At 44.7% G+C, this 20,848-nt stretch overlaps 1 protein-coding gene across 15 annotated transcripts in view; it reads right to left on the reverse strand.

Moving 5' to 3' along the window:
- The window catches only part of SERGEF (secretion regulating guanine nucleotide exchange factor), a 242,455-nt gene that overhangs the window by 213,488 nt on the left and 8,119 nt on the right, over positions 1-20,848 (reverse strand). For 9 of the 15 annotated variants that reach the window (XR_004621459.1, XR_004621458.1, XR_004621460.1 and 6 more), the window contains exons 5-8: positions 17,417-17,477; positions 12,802-12,915; positions 10,185-10,247; positions 6,328-6,486 (exon numbers count right to left, since the gene is read on the reverse strand). Coding sequence is in view for 12 of the 15 variants with exons in the window: in XM_034646317.1 (XP_034502208.1) it covers positions 6,328-6,486; positions 10,185-10,247; positions 12,802-12,915; positions 17,417-17,477 (397 nt within the window). In the remaining 3 variants the exon portion in view is untranslated. Of the gene's footprint in view, positions 1-3,192; positions 3,938-4,524; positions 4,611-6,298; positions 6,487-10,184; positions 10,248-12,801; positions 12,916-17,416; positions 17,478-20,848 lie in introns of those variants that run through there. The other 6 variants (XM_034646324.1, XM_034646319.1, XM_034646323.1 and 3 more) reach the window with 6 other exon arrangements.

Consider the following 20,848-nt stretch of genomic DNA (forward strand, 5'->3'; position numbering starts at 1 on the left):
GACAAGGTGGAGAGAGTACTGCATGGAGAGCCTTGAGACCTGAGTTCTGCTCTACCTCCTCCACTCATGCCCCGTCTGTCCTCAGTTTCCCCATCTCTAAACTGACAGAGACAGGCCAGATGAGCTCGAAGTTCTCATCCATTCCTGACATTCTAAGGATTCTCAGATAAAAACGAATGACTTTAATAATAAGCAAAGCTATTCATTTCAAAATAGTCCTTTGGGCTCGCTTTGACTTTCAACCATTGGGTTTTCAGAGTTCTAAAGCAGAAACATCATGAATTCCAAAGCATCTGCTTAAAATAGAGCCCATGAGGTCAGAATCTCCCTGAGCTCAGTTGAGGTTTCACGATATTTGGTCCCAAAGAAGATGGAGTAATATACACTGTCACCCTATTCTAAAAAGGATCTTGGCCCCAAAACAAAAAAAATCAGCATAAGATATATTTATAAATTTAAAAAAAAATAGTGAGAATCAATGGCTGGGCTTGGATTTCACTAATGCTTAGACATCAAATACAATAAAATATCTCTTGGTCGGTGACACTTGAAGCAAGAAAGGACAGTGGCTAAGAGTTGGTCCCTTCCACGTGTGTCCTGCAATTACCCACTTTAAAGAAACAAAAGAATAAAACATCTCAACTATAAAAGGCTATAACCAAGAACCAAGAGGACAATGATGGGAGGGGAAAAATTTTACTGAAAAGTAGAATTGGATTTCCAGCTTAACTGCTGCCATAAATCACTCTCTCTCCTCTTTCAGTTTTCTCATCTGCAAGGTGAGGAAGTGTCTTATTCCATGTCTGGTTCTCTAAACTTCCAAGTCTCTAGGACTTTCTTAGGGAACACTGAAGAAAGTGAAGAATGTCAAGAACTCTGTCTTTGGGCTCACTTTCTCAGTCCACAGCTATTGGGAGACCACAAGACTACTTTGTGATACTGCGTGGCTCAGGGAAAGCTTCCAGCATGCCAAAAGCAACCTGATTCTAGACACTCTGACCAACCCCATACTAAGGTCAGGATCTTGTGTAACTCATTCCCCTTGAGATTCTAATAAATTACCAGCCACCAGCCCTTAGCATTTGTAAGCATCGATCTTTCTGCACTCGCCAGGAGAGCTCTGAATCAACCTGTTACCTGTCCGGAGACATCCAAATCAGCCCCTTGGAGACTTCTGCCAGAAGAAGATATGGGGCATGTGACCTCCAGAGAGCTCCAGAGTTCCCAAGAGCAGAGGACACTAATGTGCACTGAATCGACACATGAGCCCAGTCCTCATGGATGCTGGAAGCTTTAAGACCTCATCTCATTTAGTCCTCACGCAAGGTCAGCAATATTTCCCCATTTTCCTAATGAGAAGATAAGCTCATTTATTCATTGGTCCAACATGTATTGAGCACCAACCTCATACATGCCACGTACTTTGCCAAGCACCGGGGATATACTGCTGAGAGAAAGCAATGTAGCTCCTGCCCTTATAAGGCTCCCTGTCTAGTGGGAGGAGGAGCTAGTCAAAGAATCTACAGAAAACACCACAAAGGAGAAGTTGTGCTATGAGACAGATGAAAGGGAAAGTGATTAGTCAGGGAAGTCAAGGGAAGGCCTCCCTGGGGAGGCAGTGACTAAGCTGAGGTCTGAAAAAAAAAAGAAAAAAAAAAGGATATAACTAAGTCAAAGTGAAGAAGGAGCTCAGGGATAAGTGTGCCGAATCGAGGGAACATGAGGGGCAAAGGGTGGGAAATACACGACGCAAAGCGCAGATTGGCTGGACAGGCAAGAGCTGGCACGGTACGAAACAAGGCTGGCACAGCAGCAGAGGGCAGACCACACCGGGCCTCGCAGGACCACGAAGGAGTACACTTTCATCATAAGAACGCTGGGAAGCCACTGGAATGTGACATGATGGGTTTGTAAAGACCTTCCAATGGAGGTATGGAGAACAGATTGGGGGGGGGGTGCAGGGAGTGAGTGTGGGAAGACGAGGAGGTCAGGGGCCACAGAAGGAGCCAGAGAAGAGGTTTCAGGGGCCTGACCCACGGTGGTGCCGACAAGGGTGGAGAGAGCTGGGGCTGCCCACAGCCATACAATCAGGATGCCACGAGAGCGGAGATGCAGAAAACTAGGCCTGACTTCAAAGCCCATGCTGCTCTTTACCTTGTCATTTATTCACTCATTCAACAATTCCGTTACTAATCGTCTACTATGTGCCGGGCCTGTGCCAGGTGCTGGGGACATAGTCACGAGCGAAACAGACAGTGTTCTCACAAGGCTGACAGTCTAGGCATTAAATAAGAACACACACAGATATGTACAAACTGGGATGTGTATCATGAAGGACCAATAGTGTGATTAGAGATCTTCACAGGAAAACTATCTGTAAGGCCACGAAGATCTTCCTAGCTGCTGATGAAAAGAAAAAAAGCCACTTGCCAGCCTGCATGTAAATGAAGGACTTTAGGAAACTTTCCCCCTCAGAGCTGGACACTGAGCATCTCTGGCCAGCTCATAAGCCCTCAGGGGAAAGCTGGTATGTCTCAAGCTCTGCACAGACCCTGTGGACACAGAAGGCTTTCTAAAAGTCTCACACACTCCTTAATACACTCACATATCCCAACCGCAGGCACCCCTCACCTAGGTGTGGACCACATCTCACAGTTGGGATCTTTCACACAGATCTACTCATTTGACCCTCATGGCAGTCCCAGGTAGAATGCAGGCAGGTTGGAATATCCTACTTGGGAGAGGAGCAAGTTGCGGCCTAGACAGGTAAAGTGACTTGACCAAGGTTGCCAAGCTAGGAAGGCACCCAGATCTGCACCCAGACCTCACCAGAAGCATCTTGGGCCAGAAAATCAGGACTCTGGGATGAGACGGCTATAGGTCACTGAGCCTGGATAAAGTCACCCAGGAGTCCCGCGAAGTTCCTGAGAACAATGATCAGGGACATTAGGCAGCTTGGTTAAGGTTTCTAGAATGCGGCTCCTCCAGCCTGAGACACAGGTATCCTTGCCAACTTTCCCAGATTAGAACGGGTTCTCCTGGACTCTTTCCAAGTGCCTCTGACTAACAGAGAAAAGTATTTTTCCATCCCAAACACTGCAGGCAGGCACCAGACTCCTGAAAGGGGAGGGCAGAGACTGCATCCCTGATTCCCATACAGCCAAGCTGTAAAGTTATCCTGACACCATGTGAACCAGCTAAGCACCTTCCACGGAGATGTGGGGCAGCCTCGGGCCGCGCGTCCCAGTGCTGGCCAGACTCGCACCGAGGGCTAGGTAGCTCCTTGCTGTGGGCGCTGTCCTGTGCATTGCAGATCTTTAGCAGCATCCCTGGCCTCCATCAACTAGACGTCAGTAGCACCCCCCAGTCTGAGGACCAAGTATGTCTACAGACACTGCAAACAATCCCTGGGGCACAAAATCGCCTGGGGCTGAGAAGCACTAGTCAAGGGACTGTGCAGAGGGGAAAAGCAGAGTCCACTCCTCTTTCTCTTCTCCTAACCCACCCATCCCATCTAACCAGACAGACAGATGGCCAGTGTACAGAAATCCTTCTTTTAATCAATATCACACAATGAATGCCTTCCAGAATGAGCCCAAGAGCAGCCTCTGTGCTGATGTGGCCTGCAGGTAAGTCCCAGGAGCGGTTCACCACTGGGGCTTGTAAAAACAACTAGAGCCAAATAACTCCTTGTTCCACTAATGAGCTGCTTCTGACCCCGTGAGCAAATCTTGTTCCCATCAATATGAGCAGCTGAGTCTGACTGAACTGGAAGCCCTGGGTGTTTCTTCTCAGTGACGCTGAGCCGGGGCAAAAGCTTCCACTGCTGCTGGAAGGAGCACAAAATCGGTGAATCGAGTAGCAGGAGACTCCCATGTACCCAAGTTCAGTACAACAGGCAGGACACTCTGACACCCCAGCTCACAACCGTTCTGGACTAAGGAGAAAGGGGAAAGTGACAGAGTACATAAACAAGAGATCTGCATTAACAAGTTAATTAAACAGCTGAAACATTCCCGAAAAATCTCGCTGTCAAGTGGAGGTGGTGATGGGAAGCTGAGCTCTAGAGCAGCTGGGGTGACTCAGACAGTGTCAGGGCCGTGGGCTGCGACCTCCCACCCCGAGGGCCGGCCTGCGCTTTGGCCCAGCTGTGGAAATCGGCGTCAGATACATTGCTCCAAAGCTAGCGCCCAGGCAGCAGCATCTCTGCTACCTAACGAGTCAGAGGGTTTGCTGACAGACTCAACCAAACTCACTGCCATTTGGTAGTAAGTGTATCTGACTACACGGGAGTTCTCTGAAGACTGACTAACCACGAAACACCCACCTGTTAACACCCAGTTACTCACACTCCCGCTCCCTCCTATGCCCCTTCTGCATGCTGTACTTAGCTCTATCGCTGCGTATCTCCTACTGCAATGTGCCGAGATTGGATAATAGGTCGGTCTCCCCCAGTGCACAGGGGGCTCCCTGAGGGCAGGATTTATATCTAGCACAAGGCGTGGTACATAAATAGATGCTCACCATTTGTATGAAGGACGGACGGACAGGTGGATGGATAGTAAAGTCTTCCATGTCTATCCTCATAGACTCAGGCCTGTCTACACGTTCTAGGGAGGACACAGGCCAGGTCTTTTCTCCAACGCTCACCACATTGCTCCATAGGTTCCCAATAAACAATAACTGATTTGGGGGCGCCTGGATGGCTCAGTCGTTAAGCCTTCGGCTTAGGTCATGATCCCAGGGTTTTGGGATCGAGCCCCGCATCGGGCTCCCTGCTCGGCAGGAAGCCTGCTTCTCCCTCTCCCACTCCCCTTGCTTGTGTTCCCTCTCTCGCTGTCTCTGTCAAATAAATAAATAAAATCTTTTAAAAAATAAATAAATAACTGATCTGGCAAACTGAAGTGTTTTGTTCATGAACCAGTGAGACCAAGGAAAGAGGTCAGAAATCCTAGCTGTCTACCTTGACTCGTATGTATTTGAAGATATTTACGCTCTTCTAACTAGAAAGTGAAGATACAGAAGTGAACAAGACTAACACGGTGCTATCCCTCACAGAGCTCACTGTCTGGGGCAAAAGGCAAATATTAACAATTGTGCAAATACACAACTACTGTGCTCAATGAGTCTCCTTAAGAAGTTTTTGTAGACAGTCCCAATCTTCTAGCAGTCTGAACCTCTTTGAGGAAAGTCATGATTTTCCCCTTTAGAGCATCCTCTGAAGTAGTCAATATGGAAAGTTTATTTTACACCTTTGTGAGACAGGCCTCTGTTCCAAAACAGTCATAAAATTTTTTAAAAGACCAATGAAAAGCCTCATAGATATAAAGACTCATAAGTGTATGTGTGTTCCAGTGTGTAGTAGGTGGGACTTGCCAGGAATTACTGAGGCAGACCTGAAACCCTATAAAAACCAGAAGGCACTGGAGTAACTAGCAGTCACTAGGTCTGTATTTGGTAGTCTGGAGATCTGTGTGTAGCAACAAGCAGGCCAAGGGCAGGCAGGGGGACTCCTGAGAACCCCTGAAGTTCAGAAGGCTCTGACATGATCATAGATCTTAAGGATTACAACTGGCATGTCTGGGAAACTCTACGTAAGTCAGCGGAAGCTCTAGGAAGGCAGGGAAGAAGAGAGGCCATAAAAAAACAAACCCAGAGAACAAAATCAGCAATATGAAGACCACAAAAGGAGACCTGCCCTAAGGGAAAGATGAGAAAGAAATAAAGACTCAAGAAAAGATGAAGATCCCAGAAGCTGGATGGCATGGCATGATAAGGTGACATCTAAGGGGACGTATGAGATGTCTGAATCAATGTATGTGGTTAGGGTTAATGGAAATGTAAATCAAAATATCATGCCAGCCATGATTCCAAGTAATGCTCCTCTCAGTCTTGAAATATTAATCTTTAAGTTTTGGAAGCCTTTAATTTAGACTCAGGTGCAAATCCAAATAGAGTCATGTCTTCAGCGAGGACAAGGCAAAAACCCCCCAACAACCCGGACAGACTTCTGGATGATGCTACAACGGGTTCCTTCTCAAAACCTCACAGATTCGTAGGGCCAGAAAGAGTTCATCTAACCTAGCCTTGCCTCTTTGGGTGTAAACCTTTGCTCTAGAGAGGAAAAGCTCCGTATCTGGCTAACTGCAGAACTCGACCCCAGATCCTCCCCATCCCAATCCGTACAGCTTTTCATAGTAAAAACCCACCTACTTAGTCCTGAGCATTCATAGCTGTTTAGACAGCTGTCCTCCCATACCCAACACCCGCCCCCCCGGCCCCAGCCCACTGTTCTTACCAACCACAAATTCTCTGCTGCTCTCTCACCTGTCTGAGCAACCAGGTGTGTCCACCCACTCCAGACAGAAGTGACCTTTTCATTCTGAAAACAATGTGCTTCTATTTTCTGGGGCATAGGAAGAAAAGCAGCCAAGGAAGCCAGTTGCCCATGCTTGTTGCTTCCCCAAACATACAGCTCTCCTGCATCTTAAACAAACAGAAGGGGAACAAAAGAGGTGAAGGAACATTAGTTCAAAATGATGGGAAATAACACAAATCTGAAAACAAAAAAAGTGGTTAAAAGAAGTTGTATTATTCTTATGCTATGACATTGAGTACAGCAAAGCAGGATACAAAATTCATGCATAGCATTTTAACATGTAAGATTGTTTTTAATTCTATAAATAACAAGGCCAAATGTTCTTAGTAGTTTGTCAAGGAATAGGAATGTGTAAGTTTATTTTTTCATTAATTCATTCAACAAAATATTTACTGAACATCTACGAGAAAAACATGTTTCTCCATTTTCTCCATTTTTCAAAAAATATATGCTTGCATTGCCTTTGGTTAGGAAAAATATATATTAACTTTTTAAAATAACAGGTTAAAAGACACATTATTTAAGCTTAAATTTTTCAGACCTAAGATTATCTCACGACATGCCCTGTCCATCAGGAAACACAACAATGCTACCTCCCACCTACACAGCACTGCAGTTCATTTGAACTTCATAGTAGTCCTGTGATATAAGCAGGAACGCCACTGACTGATATCATGAATTAACAGAAAGAAAGCAAATTCAGAGTCAGGTGACTGTGGCTTCTATTCCTGGACCTGCTAACCAGCTACTGACCTTGGACAAATCACTTCCTAAGCCTTAGTTCCACCAGCTGAAAACCAGAGGGGAGGGTGGATGGCCTAGAAGGGCCTAAAAGGGCAGACCATGTAACTGATGACAAAGGCCACAAGAGAGACTGGTGGGCCATGGCAGCAAGCCACAGGGCACATGCTTCTCTAAAAGGTATTCAAGTTCGAAACCATTTTTAACCGGAAGCCAGGCCAAATGGAGCCGTGAGCTACACAATTTGGCCCGTGAACCTACAGTTTATGACTCCTTGAATGATCTCTAAGAGCTTTTCCAACCACCCCTAACATTCCACGTTTCTACACCGTACCATATAGCACAGAGCACACACGTGGCTCCTGAACGCTTGAAATGTGGCCAGTCCAAATTGAGATGTGTTGTTAAACAAAAAAAGCACATCAGATTGCAAAGACGGAGCACAAAAACACCAAAAAGAACGTAGTTCCTTAATAATTTTCATACTGATTACTGGTTGAAATAATATTGTGGGTATATTGGGTAAAATAAAATATATTATTAAAATTAATTTACCCGCTTTTTACTTTTTGAAATGTGACTCACATCATATTTCTATTAGACAGCATTCTTCTCAAAGCTAAAGAAATCAAGGCTTGGAGATTAGTTAAACGACTCTCAAGATCACATGGCTAAGAGAAAGCCAAGTCCTCTGCTTCCAGCTGCATTTTGTGACTGCCCAAAAAAGCTTTCCAGCACGGCTTGCCACAGGGCAGTGTGGCAGAAAGCCAAACAGTATCATTAAAGGACATCAGACCAAGATTCGGGGTTCCAGTCCAAGAGCTGCCACTCCATCGCCCTTTGACACCAGCTGTTTCACTTCACATTCTGGGCCTGTTTCATCAGGTCTAAGATGAGGGAGGGTAAGTCAGTGGAGCCATTCTGTCACTCAGGTGACCTTGCAGCACTGACATTCTGCAGTTCGATGATGTGAAATTTGGTGTACTTCATGCCCTGAGGGAGGGCAACCTCCATGGACTTCACCAGAGTGTACAAAGTAGGAAGATCCCTTAAAGAGGGCAGAGAAGCCCCTCAGCAAAGTCTCAGCCCATTGAAAGGACTGGTTAGCTACCAGCTGCTGCTGACAGTGAGCCTGGGTCTGTAACAAGCCTTCATTTATCTTAGAAAGTCTAAGCCATCTTTTTGCAAAGACAAAAAGTCTTCCACATGCGGATCATCACACTGTTGCATCAGCAGGCAAAATCACATTCTGCTGCAGTGCCAAATAGTTATATAATCTACCACAACTCTGGAGAGAAGGTCGAAAGAGCAATGAACAAAATCCAGTGTGTAACAGCTTGAACTAGACCAGGAAGGAGGGAAATTAATCTTGACAATTTTTAACTCACTTTCAAAATATCAAAAACCAATTTCCTTTGTGAATATACTTTTTAAAAAAATCACTAAATTATACACCTTAAAGGGGTGAATTTTATATATGAATGCTATCATAATAAAACAAAAATTCAACATCTATGTTTTTAAAACACCATAAAAGTGTTCCACATATGAAATAATAAATAACTTCACTAATTACAAGATTCTTGAAGAAATTGTTAGCAAGCAGTTAGAGAATCTCTACGTTTACATAATGCTGGCCATTTCAAATTGATTGGGACAGAGTAGAAACATCTCATACTATACTCATTCTCAGAAAAGAATGCTTTCCTCAGCCCTCACTGACTGTGGGGCACAAACTAGTCACTCCTCACCCTGGGGCCTCCAGCCCTTCCTCTACGAAAGGAGAGATGGGGCCAAAGACCCAGGGGGCTCCCTTACAGTTGGCATTCACTTCAACTCAACCCTTTTAACATATGTGTAAGTCTACCTAATATGAGACATAGGCTAAAAGTACGTATTTCTTTTGTTAGTTGGTTGTTTGAATTTGTTAAATAACAATTATCGGTAGTTTAGAATTTGTTAAGTATTTAAACTCTCACATTATGGCTCTTGTACTCTGGAAACAGTAGCAGCTTCTCGGTTGGACTGCATTTCACATTTGAAGTTGAGAATGCATGTTACCGTTAATTACCCAGACTATGTACCTATGTACACATACACCTTAATCTCCACATAAAACACTAAAAACACTATGTATGAAAGTCATTCACCTTTGCTCAAAAAAGTTCCTGCCTTCAGCTCTGGTCTTACCAAAATAAATCTCTCAGAGCTCTTGTCTCAGTCTACTGGTAGGGATCAGAGCAGTCTTGGCTTTGAAAGAGAACCTTTGGAAGAGACAACCTTCACTTCCAAGAAGATGCTGCTTTGTCACTGCAAAGTTTGTACTGTATTGGCGGGGTGTGTCGAATGGATGGAAGGATGCATAACTAAAAAGAGAGATATAGTGTGAGAGAGAAAAACAGTTTAGACAGAGAGATGGAGGGATCAGAGATGAAACAGACTGCAGAAATGCATAAAAATACAAAATAGATTAGAGAAATATGTGCATAATTTGATTTAGAAAGATATGCAGACACAGATTAGATGGAAGGTAGAAAGATGAAAGGTAAATAAAAATGGAGATAAATGGATAAATAAAGAGTTGATGAACACAGAGCAGAGAGGTAGACAAACGCACTGGAAGACAGGTGGACAGAACAGACTAGTCAGAGAGCAAAGAGCTAGAGGGAATAGACAGCTGTATTAGACACCAAAAGGATCGGGTGGATAAGATAATGGTGTGCTATACAAACTAGCTGCTAGCTGTGTGATCTGGCAATCACAACTACCCTGAGAGAATATTCTTGTCCCTACTGTACAGCTGAGAGGAAAGGACGTGGGCCTGTGTTTCCTTCATGTGGACGTCTTACACGTATTGTCATCTTTACTTCTCAAAACTACCCACAGAGTACTCAATAGAGAAGGCAACGGTCTCGGAAGGTAAAGTGACTTCCTAAGATCAGACCAGGGGAGGCAGCAGAATTCTGACTCCAAGTCTCCGCTCTTCCCTCTGTGTCCCAACATCCACCATGTGAGACAGAACTCCGAACAGCATGTTAGACTCTTTTGAAGAGCTGGTTCCTACCTGTCAATGAAGCTGAGTGATCTGAGCCAGCAAGAACACAGGTTGCTTTAGAATTCTCCAGGCCTATTAAAAAAAAAAAATCTTCTGAAAGTACATTTATAACAGAACAAATTAGGCAAAGAAGGGGTTCAGGCAGCACTGGGACCCGAAAGAAACTTGCAGCCAAAGTAGGCAGGTCTGAGTCGGTGGCGCTAGCCAAGAAGATGGGTGATGTGGTGGGGACACTGTTTACATACCAAGGGATTAAACAAGTAAGTAAATATACTGAAAATAAAGGAGCCCGATTTGTCACTAGCAGACAGGAGAGGAAAGGTATAGATATGAAAAGGTGGAAGGCTAGAGTCAACCATGGAATAGTGATCGTAATTGGAGAAATCACTGTAAACTCATGGTTTTGAATACAGACAGACAAATAGACATGGGTGTACATATGTGTAAAGATGTGTGTGCACACATCTATCTCCTAGCTCTGTACACGTGTGAGCCTAGAAGCAACATCTCATACATTCAGCTGCCGTGTCATATGTGTGCAGGCAAACTCCAAACAACATACAGGCAGAACTAAGAATCTGAACCGGCTTTCCATCTCCAAACCTAGCACTTTTCCTCCCTTAATTTCACATTGCCTTCACTGACAGGTTATAATCTCAACCAACTCTGCTAGAAACCGTGGTCACTGGGTCTAGCGTGCAGAGAAATGCATCTTATTCTGTAATTCTTTTCTGACGCTTCTGTTTAATTAACTAGTACCTTAGTAAAATGTGCCTCACACCTTCAGGTATCCTGTGGAATGAGAAAGGGACAAAGCAGATGTTTCCAGCACATTCCCCGGAGAGGAAGCACGGGGCCTCGTGGCCAGGCAAGGAGAGGACAGCCAGGGTTGCAGCTCCAGAACTAGCAGCAAAGAGGGAACGATGGGGAACAAAAAAGGAAAGACTCTGAGGGCAGGAAGCTTATGATCTATTCTAATGTCTCATCGGAAAGCTCCACCATCAACTTGAAATCTAACCTGTGCCCCTAAATAGACCCCAGACAGGTCGTTTAAATCAAATCAAAGCATTTCTAATTTCTTCCAATTACAGGTCCTGTGCTGAAACAGAGAGTAGACACAGTTCTTGCCCTTAAGAAGCTCAGTCTGTGGCATGTGGGAAAACGTACAAAATATTCACAATAATGCGTACCTTGTGCCACCCACGCACATGGAGAAAATGCAATGGAGTCAGAATGGGGAAGACTCTTCACTGAGAAAGCTGTATCTGAGTTAGGCCTTGAAAAATTATCAGGATAGAATAAAAATTACCAGAAGGAACGGGAAGGAAGGCATTTCAGGCAGGGGTAAGAGCTTGCCCATAGACACAGAGGAATAAGAAAGCAGGAAATGCCCAGGGAGCAGCGAATACCTAGATGAAGCAGGAAAAAAATGTTTGGGAAGTATGAGTTTATTTTATGCATGGGTTCAAGGTCATGTGCAGTGGACTGCCTGTCCAGCATCCAATGCCCCCTTCTCCTTCTCCAAGAGTCTCCCCCCCAACTCTACCTCTGGGCTTCAGGGTGACCACCCTTGCCCGCAACTGAATGGGAGCGCCTCCAGGACTTAGGAAAATCAGAACGACCCCAACACCCTGTGCATCACTCCCACTGTGGCTTTCCCTTCCCTTCTCTCCCTACTTCCCATCCCACCCACAAAAATTCCTCCTTTGTTCTCACCTACAGGACAGCAGAGCTTTTCTCTGCGGGTTTTTCCTATGGCCAACCCTCGGGAGACTGGGCCACAAAGTAAGAGAGCAAGAGAGAAAGAAAGAATAGGAGATGCAGACATGGTGCTATACGGAGAAAGAGAAGGGGGCCCACAGTGAGATTGTAGAGCAGAGGGAGAGGCGGGCAGAGAAAGGAGCTGAAGGAGACTGAGCCCCAGAGTGAAAAGCAGAAGAGAAAGCCCTACAGGCTAAATGACCAACAAAGACAGACCAGACCCAAGGGCAGAATGGTCACTACCCACTCCTCATGTGCCCATGTAAAGAGATTTCCCTACAGAACACTCCTGGCCCCTCACTCTACACCCTCACTCTACATCCTCACTCACTCCTGCTCTCCTTTTGGGAGAAGGAACTGGGCATGCGAGGCACAGTCCCTCCAGGTTCTCCCTTTGAGATGCGCCTGCCTGCAGAGAGGGCGCCGCCTCACACGCTCCCAGCTGCACGGCGAGCTTAGCAGGGCTGAGGCCATGCAGCTGCTACAGTGCCCGGGGAGCACATCGAATCAGGCCTTCAGAATCTGGAGGCTCACCGATGCTACACATTATTTCCAAACACCTAAGTCACGTCTCCCAACCTAACTTTCAACAGTTCTAGAGTTACCATTCTGATCTCCACTTATTTGACTTGCATCTATCCCTCAATGGGTTCCCCCTCTGGCAGCGAGGAGGGGCACTTTTACTGGGTCCACAAAATTTCTAACAAGACTAACAGGTGAACCAACACAGAGACTGAAAACAGAGGAACTAAGAAAATAGCAAAAGCAGCATGAAGAGTAAACTCCATTTACCCATTTTCTGCATGCCTCTGTCACTATTTCTTGAGAAAGAATAAATATAGGACTCAAGAAGTTAGGGCCTTACCTGTCACTCTACTTGGTTCCTTTGCTGTCAAAAACGGTGGGAGAGTCTGCCCAGGGCACAACCGCCGTCCAGATGATGCCAAACCAGTCCCCCACTGGAATACAATGCCACTTGCTTCCCGATGGAGCAGAAGAGGAAAATGAGAAAATGTTTAATAGGATATTAAGACCAGACTGCTCCTTGAGCCCCATGATATGGGAGATTCTCAATGCATTCGCAGTTAACATGCCTGCTATGGAGAAGCTCGGTGCTTCCAGGGGCCCTATGACTTGGTTACCACCAAGCCAATCACAAGTCCAATCTTCAGGGCAATCTAAGACCATCAAAGAAAATACCCACATACTAAAACTCCTTCCAAAAAGTTCCAGGACACTCTTCCAGAGTCAAATTCTGAAACAACACCTTGTTCGCGACTAACCAGGAAGGACAACTCAAAATCCAGACCCAGCAAGAAAGAACCCTGAAGATTATCAAGTCCATTCCTCACATTTAGTAAACGAGCAAACTGAGGGCTTGAAGAGACGATGTAATGTGCCCAAGGCCATACAGGGAGCTAGTAGCAGAGAAAATACTAGGACTCAGCTCTCCTAATGTCTAATGCAGTATCTTTTCTACTGCACCAAGGTAAATGCAGTGATTCCTAATTACCAAATAAATACATATTTATGACTGCAAGATAGCTTAATAGCCACTCCTTCAGTGGAATGACCTTTTATTTCCCTATCCGCTGAATCTAGTTCATGTGCCCACGTTCTGAACCTCATACAAATGTGTGATGACATTTCATATATTTAATCTACAGTCACTGCTCTGGAAGTACCCTGTAACCCACGGTCCTTTAGACTATAAACAGATCAACCCGCTTTGTGAAATATAAGTGATGATGACTAGCGAAACACGGTGCCGAAATAAAACAAAACTTACCATTTCTTCCACAAATAAATTGCAAGGAGGAGAAAAAGGAAGGAAGGAAAAATTTATAGATTAAAAGAATCTTGTGATGTCCAATAAGGGATTAATATTCAAAATATATAGAGAACTCCTAAAACTCAACAACTCAAAAAAGCCTGATTCAAAACTGAGCAAAGGACTTGAAGAGACATTTCTCTAAAGAAAACGTATAGATGGCCAAAAAGCACATGTGAAAGAGGCTCAATATCACCACAATGAGATATCACTTCACACTCATTAGGATGACTATTAAAAAAAAAAAAAAGAAAAGAAATGTTGGCAAGGATGCGGGGTATTTGGAATCCTTGAGCACTACTGGCAGAAACGTAAATGGTACGGCCATTTTGGAAAACAGCATGGCAGTTCCTCAAAAAATTAAAAACAGAATTACTACATGATCCAACAATTCTACTTCTGGGTATATAGCCTACAGAACCGAAAGCAGGACCTGGAAGTGATATTTGTAACATGTTCATGGCAGCATTATTCACAATACCTGACACGTGGCGGCAATCCAAGCATCTATCAACAGGTGATAGATAAGCAAAAAAGTGGTCTATCCACACAATGGAATAGTAGTCAGCCTTAAAAAGGAGAAAATTCTGACACACTACAACATGGGTAGACCTTGAGGACACTATGCTAAGTGAAATAAGCCACAAAAGGACAAATACTGTACAATTCCACTCATAGGAGGTACCTGTGTGAGTGGCTGAAATCACAGAGTCAGAAAGTAGAATGGTAGCCACCAGGGGCTGTGGGGATGGGGGAGGAAAGTTATTGTTTGTGGTTCCACAAGATGAAAAGAGTTCTGGAAATGGATGGTGGTAATGGTTGCACAATAACGTGAATGTACTGTATACATAAAAATGGTTAAGATGGTAAATTTTGTCATGCGTGTTTTATCACAATAAAAAATCACAAGGAATAAATAAATAAATATTTTTGAAAGGAGAGAAACGACATTCATATCCACCACTTGCAGCCTAGACATCATTCAGATCCTGACTCAAACAAACTGTTAAAAAATATATTTTTTTAAACAGAAGGGGGAATGAACCATGAGAGACTGTGGACTCTGGGAAACAAACTGAGGGCTTCAGAGGGGAGGGGGGTGGGGCATTGGGATAGGCCAGTGAAGGGTATTAAGGAGGGCACATATTGCATGGTGCACTGGGTGTTATACACAAATAATGAATCATAGAACACTACATCAGAAACTAAGGATATACTGTATGGTGACTAACTTAACATAATTAAAAAATTATTATTTAAAAAAAGGTTAAAAAGGGGCGCCTGGGTGGCACAGCGGTTAAGCGTCTGCCTTCGGCTCAGGACGTGATCCCGGCGTTATGGGATCGAGCCCCACATCAGGCTCTTCAGCTATGAGCCTGCTTCTTCCTCTCCCACTCCCCCTGCTTGTGTTCCCTCTCTCGCTGGCTGTCTCTATCTCTGTCGAATAAATAAATAAAATCTTTAAAAATAAAAATAAAAAATAAAAAAAATAAAAAAGGTTAAAAAAATCAAATATATATATATTTTTTTGAGACAGTCAAGAAAATTTAAACACTGGATACTGGATCGAATTACAGCTTTATTGTTAGTTTTTCGTAAGTATCATGATGGTATTTTGGTAATGGTTTCAGAAAGAGTCCTGATCTTTTAGAAATGCCTGCAGAAATATTTACAGATTAAATGGGAGAGATGAGGACTTACAATTAAGTCCATCAAATGCATAATGGAAACTGCTGCTTTGTAACTGGACAGAAATGTACACATAAGACTAGCAATTACAGAAAGTTGGTAAGAAACGGGGAATTAAACCAATAATAGGCAATTCTCCAGTCCTGCTCATTTCTAAAAGGAGAAGCAGCTTATAAAAATGTAATTACTACCATACAACTCAGCAATCGCACTCCTGGGCATTTATCCCAGAGAAATGAAAATTTATGTTCGCATAAAAACTTGCCCACAAATGTTTATAGCTTTATTGTTAATAGCCAAAACCTGGAAACAATCAGATGTCCCTTAATGGGTGACTGGTTAAACAAACTGCATTGTTGTGGGCTGAACTGTGCCCCCCAAAATTCACATGTTGAGGCCCTAACTTCCAGTGTGACTGCATTTGGAGAGAGGCCTATAAGGAGCTAATAAAGGTTAAGTGGGTCATAAGAGTGAGGCCATCTGACAGAACTGGTGTCCTTATAAAAAGAAGAAGAGACACCAGATGTCTCCACCTCTCCATGAGCTCACAGAGCCAGCGCCCTGAAGGACACAGCGAGAAGGCAGCCATCTACAAGTCGGGAAGAGAGGCCTCACCAGAGAGCAACCCTCCTGGCACCTTCAGCTGGGACTTCTAGCCTCTGTAACTAAGAAAATTGTTTAAGCCACCCAGTCTGTGATATTTCGTGATGGCAGCCTGAGATGACTAATTCAGTGGTACATCTATACGGGGGAATACTACTACTCAGCAATAAAAAGGAACAAATTATTGACACACACACCTTGGATGACTCTCCAGGGAATCCTGCTGAGCACAGACAGTCAACCCCAAAAGGCTAAATACCATACGATACCATTATATAATGCTCTTGAAATGACATGACTGTTGGGGAACAGAAGAACCGTTGCCCGGAGCTTAGAAGGGGTGGGGGTGGGTAGAAAGTGAATGTATAAAAGGTATATAGAAGGGGATAAAAGTGGGTGCTAGCAAAGGGCCGCAGGCAGGATGGTTATGGCGCTGGCACAGCTCGGATCCTGACCGTAGCGAGACCAGCCAGGCTGCTGAGCCACAGGTTCACCTGAGTGTCACCGTGGGGAGAAGCTGGAAGAGAGTGCATGAGATCTATTTTATTTCTTACAACTGCACGTGAATCTGCAATTATCTCGAAACTTGTTTCCTCCGTGAGCAACATGAAGCCCCTGGCAAGCATATGCAGCGAGCTGCACCAGACCCTTCCTCGCCTCCTCCAGCCTCCCCAGGCCGTGGCTGGACTCATCAGTGCTTGAGCCCAAGCTGCCACGCCACTTCAGCCTGCCCTTCGAAGACCCCACAAGAGAGGGAGCAGAAAAATGACCCAGGGAGAGAAGAAAGACTCACTGCTCTTCTGCAGGCTTGCCACCGGCACCCTCATGCAAACTGTCAGCCCAAGGTCCGTCACCACCCTCTCACTGTACAGGAGGCAAGCTCACTGGAAGCCTTTGCATTCATAAACGTTAAAATCCGCTAGGAAAGCAGCGTAGTTCACAGCAAAGAATGTGGGCCTCAGAAACAAGATCATTCCAGACTCTGTTCCCAGCTCCCTCTTTGACCACCTTATTCCCTGTGCAACCTCAGACAAGCACTCGAGTCTCTCTGGACCTCAGTTTCTACACATGTAAAAATGGAACTCGCGTCACAGCGAGGTTGTGAGGATTCAATAAGGCATTGATTAAATCAAGGGAATCTAGCCCATGCCTAGAACGTAATAAGGAGCTAGAGAAGTTCATTTCCTCCCTCCTCATCTGCTAAAGGTTTCCCACATGACTTTGGCTTTATGTCCCTCTTTTAATCAGAAATGCAGCACTGCAGGACACTCGGAATTACTCCTTAAAGTTTATTTCCTCTAAAGCTCTGTCTCTGCTTATGATGAGCCTATTTTGAAAATAAAAGCCAAATGATCACCTGTAGCAGCTAAAGCATGCCTCAGTCCAGCAGCAATGCAAACAACCTTCTCGCTCAGGAGCTGTGGAAACAAAGAAAAGGACTGAGATCTTAGAATCACCCATCTGCAAAATGTTACATACTTTATGCCCTGATACAATGCGGCATGGCCCTCATTACGTGTCTGACTAGTTTAGAGTCCCCAACCTCCAACACTTCCATCCCTAAACACCTATATACGTAACCCTAAAAAGAAAACATCCCTTAAAAATAAACATATCACAATGTGTCTCAGGGCTGCAAGGGACCTTCAAGGTCATCCTGTCCAGGGGTTGGCAAATGTCTTCTACAAAGACCAGACAGTAACTACTTTAGACACTGCAGGCCATATGGTTTGTGTCATAGTCTCTGCTCTGCCATCGTAACATAAAAGCAGCTACAGACAATACATGAATGAATGGGCATGGCTGTGTCCCAATAAAACTTCATTCACCAAAGGTTCTAGCTGGATGACCTTTGATCTAGTCTAAGCCCCATCCAATGCCAGAACCCCTCCACAACACCCCAGGAAACCATCATCTTACCCCTGCCAAGCAGGTGCTTCCAGTGACGTGGGCTCACTATCCCCAGGTGCCTACTCCATGCTTCCACCATTCCATTCACCTCCTTACTGCCTCTAGCCTCTCACAATGCTTTCCAAATATGTGAAGACAGTTGTCGTGTCCTCTCTAAGACGTCTTGTGGTGGTTTTAAAACTAAGTCCTCGAATTCTTTGAAACCCATCCCTTCAAGATGCAGAGCCTAATTCCCCTCTGGCTGAATGTGGGCTAGACTTAGTGACTTGTTTCTAGTGATCAGGATAAAGAAGGGATGAGTGGCCTAGAGACAAGGTGATAAAAGGCACTGAGGCTTCCTGCTTGGCCTCACTCTCGACTCTCTCTTGGGGGAAGCCAGATGCCATGCCTTTACCATCCCACAGATAGGCCCGTGTGGCAAGGAATGGAAGCCAACTGCCAGGTGAGAGCGCATGGAAGCAGATCTGCCCACCCAGCCCAGAGCCATCAGCACACGGCACACAGCCCTAGCTAACATCTTGACCATAACCTCATGAGACCAACAAAGCTGTTCCCAAATGCCTGACCCTCAGAAACTGAGATAGGAAACGCTTGTTGTTTAAAGTTGTTTTTTGTTTGTTTGTTTGTTTGTTTTTGTAGAGAGAGGAAGAGCGTGCACTCCTCACTCCACCCTCCACGCTACCCCTTCTGGCCCCTCTCTAACACACTGTTCTGACCACTTGCCATACACGACCCCCTGGATGGTCCCCTCCCCACTGGCACTTCTGTCCCTTCTTATTTTCCAATCATACTAAACTGCTTGCAGTCTCCCAAACCCTGATATTTTATGCTTCTACACCTTGGCTCACAGTTCCTCCTGTTGGATGCTCTTCTTTTACAGCTACTCCGTGCATCTTACCTCAAGCCTCCTAAACTTCTACTCAGATTTCAAGGCTCAGCATAAGCCTGTTCTCACTCCACCGCCCTCCCTTAGAAAGAGTTAAATATTCCCTCCTTTGCGGATATACCTGCATCCACCATAGTTTTTTTTTTTTAAAGATTTTATTTATTTATTCATTCGAAAGAGATAGAGACAGCCAATGAGAGAGGGAACACAAGCAGGGGGAGTGGGAGAGGAAGAAGCAGGCTCATAGCGGAGGAGCCTGATGTGGGGCTCGATCCCATAACGCCGGGATCACGCCCTGAGCCGAAGGCAGACGCTTAACCGCTATGCCACCCAGGCGCCCCATGCATCCACCATAGTTTTAACATGGTAATGCGTTCAGGTGTTTCTGTATCTAACATGTACCTCTAAACTCTAAGACCCTCAAATGCTAAGACCGGGTCGTACTCACCTTCGTCCCCACGGCCTAAACACAGTGCCTACACACAATAGTTGCTATTAAATAAATGAATGAATTTCTCTTATATTTCACTTTGGCGCATTCCTCCTGTTGTTTGAGAGGATACAGCCTGACAAATGTTTTCACCTCCTGATTCTGTCATCCAACATATTTTCACCATTGTTCCCTTCTGTCTTCTTTAATCACGTGACCTAAGCTAAATTAATTATAACGTATGTAGGTTCTTAAAAAGCCATCTATGTGTAATTGGCAACTGTAACACTTCCTACGACAGGGACCGTAGAGTCTAGATTTCTGTGCATACCATGTGCTACAGACTGAATGTTTGTTTTCCCCTGAAATTCATATATTGAAACCTATTGCCCAATGATAGTATTTGGAAATGAGGTCTTCTGGAGGTGATTAGGTCATGAGAATGGAGCCCTCATGAATGGGATTAATGCCCTTATAAAACAGGCCCCAGAGAGTTCCTTTGTCCAGCAAAATAAGTGTCTATGAACAAGGAAGCAGGTCCTCACCAGACACCAATTCTGCCAATGCCTTGATCTTGAACCCAGCCTCCAGAAATGTGAAAAATAAATGTTGTTGAAGCCACCCAGTCTATAGAATTCTTGTTACAGCAGCCTGAACACTCTAAAACACTGTGGAGATCACGACAAGCCATCGTAATTCAGCAACATGACCGAAACAGACAAGTTTTCTCCAATGAAAACAGATTTCCCACTCTGAGTTTAAGAAAATTAGCTAGATGTGAGCAGCTGAAGTGGGGAAACTGCTTTTACGACCCAGTATATTTCTTTTAAAATTCCATACTTCTGGGGTGCCTGGGCGTCTCAGTCAGTTGAGCGACCGACTCTTGGTTTTGGCTCAGGTCATGATCTCAGGGTCAGGGGATCAAGCCCCGTGCTGAGTACAGAGCCTGCTTCTCTCCCTCTCCCTCTACCCCTCCCTCCCCTACACACGCTCTCTGCCTCTCTCTGCGTGTCTCTCTCTTTCAAATAAATAAATCATTTAAAAAAATTAAAATAAAATAAAATAAAATTCCACAGTCCTATTGTGAGCACTTACCATACAAACTTCATAAAAACGTGTACATTTTAAGTATGATCCAGTGGCAAGAGCTCTGAACTAGGGCCAGGAGTCCTGTCTAGCACCCTTGCTGTCCAGGAGGAAGCCACTAGCTCCATGCAGCTACCAAGCAACTGAAATGTGACTCGATGTAACTAGGCTGAACTGAGACACACTCTGAGTACAAAATGTACACCAGAGTATGAAATAGAGAACATAAAGTATCTCATTAGGAAATGTTAACATTAGTGACACATAAAATGAAATAATAGTTTGACTACATTGGGCTTAATTTAAAAGTTATTAACATTAATCTCCCCTACAAACCACAATATGAGTAAAACTTAAAAACATCATGTGACATGAGAGAAGCCAGACACAAAAAGCCACATATTGTATGATTCCATTTATGTGAAATGCCCAGCACAGGCAGATCCACAGAGACAGAGGAGTGGTGGCCAGGGGCT

This window comes from Ailuropoda melanoleuca, chromosome 16, assembly GCF_002007445.2.
Source record: "Ailuropoda melanoleuca isolate Jingjing chromosome 16, ASM200744v2, whole genome shotgun sequence".
Lineage (NCBI taxonomy): Eukaryota > Metazoa > Chordata > Mammalia > Carnivora > Ursidae > Ailuropoda > Ailuropoda melanoleuca.